We start from the raw sequence: 10,243 nt of genomic DNA, 5'->3' as shown, positions 1-10,243 counted from the left end.
TGTTGTCCTTTCTCTTCTCTCTATTTCTCAATAACCCACGGAGCTCTCTTTGGAGCTACTGCCCCTCAGCCCAATTAACCGAATAGCCAAGTCTCCAAGGACTGTGAGGCATGCCGTGTGCTGTTTTACTTCACCCCTCGAACATATATTGGTGGAAGAGTGAGTCGGTCAATAAGCTTCATTGCGAAGGTAACGAATGCTTCACCGAGAAGAAAGCTGCTGCCCTTTCACTTGGTGAATGGTCAAATGAATATATAATATATTTTATATAAATGCTACCCGGTTGAAGAACTTCACCATGAAGTATTCTAAGAAGAGACAAAAGGCACCACATAGCTGCCAATCGAAAGAACAAAAGCTGGGGCCCACGGTGAGAAAATCAAGTCACCTACTCTACATTTTCCAACACAAAAGTCTTTCCACATCTTCATCTCCATATTCTCTTCATTTCCCTCAATCATGCTGCAGCCTCAACAGTGGTCTGTCGTTGGCATCATATGTGTATCTCTCTTACAAATTTTCATGCCAGTGGAGTGTTTTCCCATAGCTGATAAGATCACAAGTCTGCCAGGGCAGCCAAAAGTTGCATTCCAACAATTCGCAGGCTACATTACTGTAGATGAAAAGCAGCAGAGAGCTCTTTTCTACTACTTTGTTGAAGCTGAAGCACAGCCTGCTTCAAAGCCTCTTGTTCTTTGGCTAACTGGAGGTAATTTAATTTGTTCCTTTAACTTGCATCTCCTGGCTCACTCAATGAACTCTAAACTTACTTTTACATTTCCTGAACATTTTTACTTCTTTTTGGTCTTCCATTTTCTCATTTTGTAGGGCCTGGTTGTTCATCTGTTGGAGGTGGAGCCTTCCTTGAGCATGGCCCCTTTAAACCAAGTGGAGACAAGCTACTGATCAGGAATGAGTATAGTTGGAATAAAGGTCTTTCCAATGTCTAATTTTGCCTTTTTGTGTGAGAACCACACCACCTCTGCCATGAAAATTAATTATATATGTAGATGAATGAGAAGTGAACATAATTATATATTTACTTACTTGTTAATCCCTGTTTGTTACAGAAGCAAATATGTTGTACCTGGAGTCACCAGCAGGAGTTGGTTTTTCTTACTCTGCTAATAAATCATTTTACAACTATGTGAATGATGAGATTACAGGTTTATGCTGTTTCACCTTCAATTTTTTTCTTTTTTTTTTAAATGCACACAATTATTTTGAAACTGACAATGGGCCTACTTTTCTGAAGCACGAGACAGTCTCATATTCCTGCAAGGCTGGTTTGCTAAATTTCCAGAATACCAAAAGAGAGACTTTTTTATTGGAGGAGAAAGCTATGGAGGTAAATTTCCTGTTTCCTCTCAATGAAGACCATCTAATTCTACTATGATGCAAAAGTATCTAGTGATTATTTAACTGATGATTAGCATTTAATTTTTTTAATGGTAATTTCTTAATAACTTTAAGGGTTTTTTGGGGAGTAAAGTGCAAAAGTATCTAGTCTGATACGGGATAGTAGTATGGAGGTCCTGATATCACTTTTCAAAGTTTTGAGATGTAAATAAAAATGTAGTTGTATTTCACAAGGCTCGAGTATTATATGACAAAACTCATGGACCTATTTTTTGTATAGGTCACTATGTGCCACAACTTGCACAACTCATTGTTCAGTCCAAGGTCAAGATCAACTTGAAGGGGATATTTGTGAGTAGAGCCTGGAAATACGACTTCCATAAAAAATTCACACTTTTTTTTTTCTTTTTTCTTTTTTCTAAATTTATTTTGAGATATATAAATGTTCTTAAATGGTACTATTGCAGATTGGGAATCCTCTTCTGGAATTCAACACAGATTTTAATTCAGTGGACGAGTATTACTGGTCTCATGGCTTGATATCTGATGGTGTTTATGAACTTCTCACTAAAGTTTGTAATGGTTCTGAGATCTTAAGAGAGGCCATCACAAGAGAATTTCTTTCTCCTGCTTGTACTTTTGTATTTTTACAACGTCAAAAAGAACTTAATAACACCGTCAATGTGTACAATGTCATTGGTAATGACCATTGTTTAGAAAAGCAGTCACAAATGGCGGCCCTTTATGAACCTCTGAGCTCAAGAATTCAAGCTTTGTTATCTCCTCATTCACAACCAAATGCTCTTGGTGAGCAGGTAAAGTTTACCCTCTGTCAACGAGTAAGAAAAAAATCTAAAATCAGCCTCGGTAATTATGTTAATTTGCGATAAGCGTTTTGCCGTATAAACGTTTTGAAAGTTCTTTATGATATGTAAGAATAACAAATAGGTCACTACATACACTGGAGCTATGCGCATGAACCTATTTGCTATTTTTGCATACCACACAGAGCTTATTGCAAATCAATGTAATAATGTGTTGCATTTTTTACCTTAAAGAAAGCCATTTATACTTTTTCCTTTTATTTTTCTCTATGCTTACAGCAAGCTAAAGAAAAGGAAGATGTATGTCCAGAAGTAACTACAGCCACGTATTTGAACAGGAAAGATGTTCAGCAGGCTCTCCATTCTCGGCTTGTTGGAGTCAAGCAATGGACTTTATGCAACTTGTAATAATACTAAGAGAAATGTTAGGAGTATTAAATTTTCTACTAAGATATGAATACTAAGATGATGTGAAGCTTATTCATTGGAAATGATAAAAACAGTTAATAACGAAAAATGTTACGAATACCAATTAATAAGCTCCACGTCATCTTTGTTAGAGATCTTAGCTCGACACTTTGGTAAAGGTGACATCAGAAATCTTTTGGCACTTTGTTTAACCATTTTTATTTCAGGGTTCTAAAATATGATGAACGAGATCGAGAGATACCTACAATTTATGTGGTGGGCACACTTGTCAAGTCCGGCATCAGGGCCTTGGTATACAGGTATCATGTAGAATAAGCTCTTTATAATCTTCAAGTGTGTTTGGCATTGAGATTAATTTGTTAGACAAAAAGTTCGATTTCAAATTAAATCGCAACAAATGTATCATGTAAGAGTGCGTTTTTAAAAAATTATGATTTAAAAATTGTAAAAAAAATCTGTGTTTTTTAATCACAGGTAAGAAAAAACTTAAAAAAAAAAAAAAAAAAAAAAAAACACGATTTTAAATGCTAAACTATAATTGTAAAGATCAATTTGTGATTTTATCAAACCTTTAACTGTCTTTTTTTAAGAACTTCTAATTTTAAATCGCACGTTTTAAAATTACTATTTTTAAATTGCAAACTCCATTTATAGTATAGAGAAAGGTCTTGGCTATATATGATGTATATGATTTTGATGAAATGTGACGGTGGAGATCAAGATTCAGTTATCCCATTTATTGGGACTCGGAAACTGGTAAATCAATTAGCAAAGTTGTTGGGATTGAAAACAACTGTGCCTTACCGACCTTGGTTTGAAGGAAAGCAGGTGAATATGTTTTCGCATCAACATAAATTTCTTATAAACTCGTTTATAAAATAAAATAAAATAAAAAAGAAAGAAATTTAATTACGAGCCAGTTTTAAAAGTGACATGTTTCATGTGTTTTTAACATTTGAAAAGAACATATTTTACTGTAAATGCATTTTTATCCCTATGGTCTAGGGTTTTGACAAATTGCTCTCTTACTTTTAAAAAGTGAATAATCAGCTCACTATTTATGGTAAGTAAAAATGAACAAATTAGTGTTTGCGGTTAAAAAAATTCACAAAATCTATTAATGTGCCACATCAAAACTAATTATACCAGTTAAACGAGGTGAGCAAACCACCTCGTGGCCATTGGAGGTGCTTATGTGTGCCACCCTCTCAATGTTTTTTTTTTTTGTTCTATTTTGCTTAGTCACCTTTTTTCAAACTACGTACACCAATCAAAAATGCATTCACTAACCACCTCCGCTGAGCGCTTAGGCGGTTAACTCGCGGTTAGCGGTTAATAACCTTAATAACCGCTAGCCGCTTTTTAAAAATAATTAAAAAAAATTAAAAAGTTCAATTTTTTTGGAAAAAAAAAAAAAAAAAAACTACATCGTTTATATGGTAATATGATAATACTTTACTATATACAACATCATTTCTATATATATATATATATATATATAAACATAAAAGCGACGCGGTTTCATGTATTTTTAAGTATTTATATATATACAAATATAATATATATTATATAATATACATAAAGGCGATTAGTAGTTAGCAGTTTTTTCAAAACCTAAAACCACTAATTGTAACCACCTAGGCAGTTAGCAGTTTTTCCTAACCGCCTTAAAAAATGGTTAGCGGTTAGTGTGGTTAGCAATTAACGGTTAGTGCGGTTAGCGCTCACATTTTCACCCCTAGTTTCTTACATGTTATTTTAATAACTTAACGGACACATCACTTTTAAAGTCTGGTGCATACAAAATTTCCTACACTGTCGCATTCATATTAACATGCTATATTAATCAATTGGTAATCTTATAATTTCCTGATTTATATTTTATTTTTTTGTAGGTTGTGGGTGGATGGACACAGGTGTATGGGAACATGAACCTCTCTTTCGCCACCGTAAGAGGAGCTTCTCACACTGCTCCGGAGACGCAACCTCAGAGATCATTCGCGCTGTTCAAGGCATTTCTTGCCGGGAAACCACTGCCGACATCATGATCATGAACTCATCATCAAAATCAGTAATTATAATTTACTTCAAATAAGTTGTGTCGTGTCATTTCTGTTCCATTAAATCTTCGAGGATTGTAATCACCGTCAAGTTTCCTTTGGCTGTATGTAAAAGGTAGATCGCCTTTCTATGGTTTAATGGTCTATGTACGTAACTTGTGTTATGATAAGTTAATTCAATATGATAAGTGTTTTGAATAAATTTCTTTGTAAAGAGTAGTAAAGACTCGTAATAATAATAATGAAAAAAAGAAAGTATAATAATAGACCAGTATATTGTTGTTGTTGTAGAGCAATTTTCCATCAAATCAGTCTCAATAAAAATGTTATATCTTGTGATTCTGACAGGAGAAAGGATATAAATTTGGTGGCGTTTAAAATATTATTCAAAGGACTACAAATTCATCCTTCATGAAAAGTTTCCAATTCCAACTTTTATTGAGTCAAAACAAGCTGTCAGAAGAAAGACAAAACAATACCCAAAAGCCTAGTTAGGAAGCTTGTCAAGACGAGGAGGAATGCGTGGGAGATCCGAAATGATCATCAATAAGCTCTTTAGGAACTAGGAAGGCGTCACAACGAGATCACATCTGTCGGGACGAATAAATGTCCCCATCCTAAGATCATATCATGAGGATGAGTAAGTGTCCCTGTTCGGACGAGATTACATCAGTTCAACAAAACTGACTTAATTATAGTGTTTTAATAGGGTTAGTACTTTATATACTATAAATATTTGTAAGTTTTTTTTTTTTTTTTTTTTTTTTTTTGACATGTCCGCACAAGAAAGGGAAGGGAGATTTTAACTAGTGACCACTACTTCATGAAGCGTGGTTCACAGCCGATTGAGAACGTAAATCTTGTTTATTATTCATTGGTTTTCAATAAGAAATACTCATCAAGTGGTTTTCTATGTATCGTACCTTCAATCCTTGATTCATTCTTTGTTTTGGGAAAAGCCGTGAGTCATGTGATTGTTTGTCTTTACAGCCCCCTTTGACATGTTATACCAATTGGTATCAGAGTTAGGTTACTTTTCTATTAGGGTACGAAGAGGACGCGGTAGACAAAATAGATATGCAAGCTTTGTTGTTGTTCATAAACACAAAGAAGTAGTGAATTCAACTAATTATCAGTTAATTAGTTTAAAAACACTACGAGTAAACACACTAATTAAGTAAATCTAATTATTTAATTTTAAAGATGTTACAATTAAAGATACGTTTCTTTGCATAATTAAAAGTTCAGTCATACACTAGTACCAACGCACTAAGTTGTAGACTTATGCTTACTATTTTTATCTGCTTGTGTTTTATGGAGGAGCCAGCTAGAATTGATTAAGGACCTTGAGGTACTTTCTCCGAGAGTCAAGGGCCCTCTCCAATTTATTAGTGTTTTATTTTTTCTTGTAAAGCTTCATGAATTAAGGATTAGAACCATGAAAAGTTTTTTTTTTTTTGTCAAAACCTAGGTGGTCAATTGCATGGAACGTTTCATGAACCTAAAGTTAAAATCATGCATTGGTTAATTTAATAAACTATGGTTAATGGTATGTTAATCACCTTATTAATTAAAAAATCATTATGTTATCTTGAAATTGTAAGATTTTAATTCCATTGCCCAATATATCATGTGCCATGAATTAAACCATTAAACTATGCACATCATTAGAGGTGGAATTGAAATATATCATTTTTAAAGTAATAATAAAAAAATTAAAAAAATTATCGCATCGTTTAGAAGGATTTTGATCTAATTTTACTATGCAACTACACCCAATATGAGTGACCTGCAAAATTAAATTCAATGCATTGGACCAATACTCGTACGAAGCCCAAACACTCTACGATAAGGTGTTATGGTAAAAGCATGGAGATAGGGGTGTACAATTATAATGCCCCGGGTAATTACTAGGCAGTTGTCAGTTTAGTCAAAAGATTAGCAAGATTTCTCGGTTCATTAGGAGTCGCTAGGAGAAGATTTTGGGACGTTTTAGTTTTGACCGAACATTCGATAGAAAGACCACCGAATGTTTTGCCTAAAACCAAGAAAGCATTGGGTAAAACAGTACACCGAACGTTCACGGGGTACCACCGAACATTCGTTGACCAAATTTTGACCTAGTGGTAATGATAAAACGTACACCTGCAAACCCTGAACCACTATGCGAACAGCACATCGAACATTCGGCCATGAACCACCGAACGTTCAATGCTTTACAAAACTATCACAGCAGTGCCCTAAGCTTTTCTAAACCTATAAATACCCCCATTTCATGCCTTTTTAAGTCTCATTTTGCCTTCTCAGCCCTAGAAAAATTATGCTGCAGTGTTTGGTGAGTTGTGAGAGAAGAAGGAAAGCTTTCTTAGAGGTTCTTGCTCTAGAAAGGTGACCTTCTTGAGTTAATTTGTGATTTACTTAGTTGTTACTCTGGTTAAGCATTCTTTCCATAGCTTGGTTGCTAGTTTTGGGCTTATATTGCTTTAAGTTTTAATCTTGATTTAAACATGAATTAGCGTTTCGATACTTATTACGTGTTTTATTTTGCATGGAGATGTTATTTTAGGCTAGGAATATATTAGAAACCTTTTTGTAGCCTAAAAACTTGTTTGATAATTATTATAAAGTTGTTTAGTTCAAAATGAGTTTTCTACCTAGTAGAGAGTGTTCGCATCTTTCTGGTCGATTCGCTCAGTTTGACAGAATGTTCACTAGCTAGGCAGAACTTCTGTTTTGGGTATTTTAGCACTAAGACTCATTTTAGCTTGAATTTAGAATTGATGTTAAGTCTTTTCACATATTTCGAGGGTGTGGAACATTTGGGGGATATTGTAGAGAAACTTTATGACTCGAGTGAGTACAAACTCACATGAATGCTTGTTGTTATTTTTCCTGCATTGCAGGACTATTTTATGTGTACCAAACATGCATCTTTACAACTCTCATGAAATATATTTTGATCTACTATGAACTCTATTTTGTGAAATGTGTGTTGCTTAAACAAGTTAATAAACATGATGAGATTTGTAAGAGCATGCATATAAAAGACGGATAAGACTAATTGCATCATATGACATGATATACCAATATGTGCAGGATAACGACCATGGGTTTACTATACATGTTAACTCTATTGTCAAATATGTGAGTGTTATATAGGCTTTGAATCCAATGGTTGTGTCGTGATCAGCGTAGTTATATTTAATTGGCGGGTCCCTACAGGACATACATTATTAGTAGCATGGGCTACACGAGTTCGGAGTCAATCGAGCTGCTAGTTCTGAGCGGTAGCATACAATGGTTAGGGCATTGACATTATATTACAGGTTTCTCAGAACAGTGTCAATCCTGCTGAGAATAAGTAATATCTCGGGTAGACCATACACTTGAACTATGACTAGATTCATAAATACATCATATACTATATCTATATTGCATTCATGACAAACTGTCACATCACAATGCTGCATAAGGTTTATCAACAACTGAGTTTATCATTCACATGACATGTACATTGTATGCATTTTTACACACTAAGTCGTCGGACTTACCTTAGTATTCTTTCTCCTCCATTATGTATAATTACGCTATTTATCTAGCTTAGATGAGAATGGATCCAAGGAGACACCTAATCATGACAGATTTGCTCATGATTATTTTTTAGACTTAGACCCTGTATGGCTCAAGTCAATGTGGGATACCAATTGGTCAGTTCATCTAGAGTTGCTCAAGATCATCTTTATGCTTTATTTAGTTAAACTTATGCACTAGTTTATCTGGAACAGTTGTTGGTGATATGTATTATTTTTGATAACCGGTCTTTGACTGATACATTTAGAGATCTATTTATGTTATGATGCTTTCAGTTTTGCTTTGGTTATTATGATTGTGGTTTTACATTATTAGTATCTTTATCCCTTAGGTAAAGTCTTCCACAACAGTCTCTTTTCGAAAAGGATGAGATCCCTGAGTCTTGTTCATAGAGGAATAAGGGTATGAGGCAAACTATAGAGTCAAGTACCAATTAATTGATTTTTCTGGGCGTTACAGCAGCCGATTACGGTTAATAATTATTGCCTCTAATCACAATTGCAAGTACCTTAGGTGGTTATCAATTTTTAGTAATCGAAACTGCCTTATACGGTTATCAAATTTTAGTAATTGCAACTGCATCGCCTTAAGTGGTTAGCGGTTATTGAAACCCAAACAACACTATATAACTGTTTTTTAGATATCAGCCTTTTAGGCCTATTTTGGTGTTTTGGAACTATCTTGTGCCTTTTTTTAGAGCCTATTTTAAGGGCGGTTAGTGGTCATTAACCATCTCCGCCTACCCCTAAAACCACTAACCGCACCACTATAGGTAGTTAACAGTTTTTTTCCAACTGTCTACAAAAGTGATTATACGGTTATTAGCAGTTAACGGTTATTATTCTGTTAGTAACCGTTTGTCACCCCTAATGAGAGAGGAAAACAAATCTAGCAATGGAAATTAATAGGAGAAAGTTCATATACCCTCCTCAAACTACCACCCAATTGGTAATGTCCTTCCAAACTACAAAAAATTATCAATGTTCCTCCTAATGACGAAAATACCCTCAATAAAATTAAAAAATATATATTTAAAAAAAAAATTAAAGAGGGAGTGGAAATTTATTTAAAAAAAAAAACAATTATCATTTTTGTTAAAAGAAAAAAGAAATAAAAATTTTATTAAATAGTAGTTTGGAGGGACATTGTCCCAATTAAAAGTTTAGAAGGAACATTGTTCCAATTAAAAGTTTAGAGAAACATTATCAATTAGATAATAATTTGAGGGAAATGGGTAGACTTTTTCCAAATTATTACAAAGGCTCCACTTTCATCCCATTCAATCTATATGCAAGTTCGTCAAAATGGGGGAGTAAAGAACATGGTCGCACATGATTAATTAAAAGAGAGTCCCTATTATCCGGTCCATCCTTAAAACACCTATTTTACAACCTCCAATCAAAATTTGACACATAAGCTAACACCATGAAATGAAATAAGATTGAAAACACAGAATTTTTCACTCATCATCCATTTTTTCTCCATAGCTGTAACGCCCCAAAAATGAATTAACTAGTAATTAACTCAACGGTTCGTTTTCCAGCCTTATTCCTCACGGAACAAGACTCAGGGACCTCTACTCCTCAAAAGAGAGGATACTAAACAGCAGAAACAAAAAGATTTTATAAAAAGAATTATTACAACCAAAGCATCTACCGAAGATCATCAAGTAGCTAAAATCACACTATACAAGTCATCATCTTTACAAGGGATTTATGCTATACCTCAATATACAAGCATGCATAAAAGCTTTTAAGTCTACAACATAACTCAAAAGTACTAGTTACCAGAGTACCCGGTTAAGCTTGCAATAAGTCCTCAAGCTTCTCTAGATCAAATCCTTCACAATAACCGGATGTTTCGCGGTATCCATCTCTGCTAAACTATCTATAACGGCATAGTTATACCTATGGAGAAAAAGGGAAATAATCCAAGGATAAGTCTGACGACTTAATGAGTATAAATGCATATGACATACCC

The 10,243-nt window shown here is 34.3% G+C and overlaps 1 protein-coding gene across 1 annotated transcript; it reads left to right on the top strand.

Moving 5' to 3' along the window:
- Positions 1 to 418: 418 nt before the first annotated feature.
- Positions 419 to 4,962, top strand: LOC132192018 (serine carboxypeptidase-like 45). Its single transcript, XM_059607195.1, has 10 exons — positions 419 to 709; positions 829 to 933; positions 1,071 to 1,166; positions 1,256 to 1,348; positions 1,640 to 1,710; positions 1,827 to 2,174; positions 2,463 to 2,587; positions 2,819 to 2,911; positions 3,323 to 3,440; positions 4,508 to 4,962. Exons 1-10 carry the CDS (start codon positions 460 to 462, stop codon positions 4,658 to 4,660), a joined length of 1,452 nt encoding a protein of 483 aa, XP_059463178.1. The 5' UTR covers positions 419 to 459; the 3' UTR covers positions 4,661 to 4,962.
- The last annotated feature ends 5,281 nt before the right edge of the window (positions 4,963 to 10,243 follow it).

Source organism: Corylus avellana, chromosome ca9, assembly GCF_901000735.1.
Source record: "Corylus avellana chromosome ca9, CavTom2PMs-1.0".
NCBI classification, from domain to species: Eukaryota; Viridiplantae; Streptophyta; class Magnoliopsida; order Fagales; family Betulaceae; genus Corylus; species Corylus avellana.
This window is presented reverse-complemented; position numbering and strand designations above follow the sequence as displayed.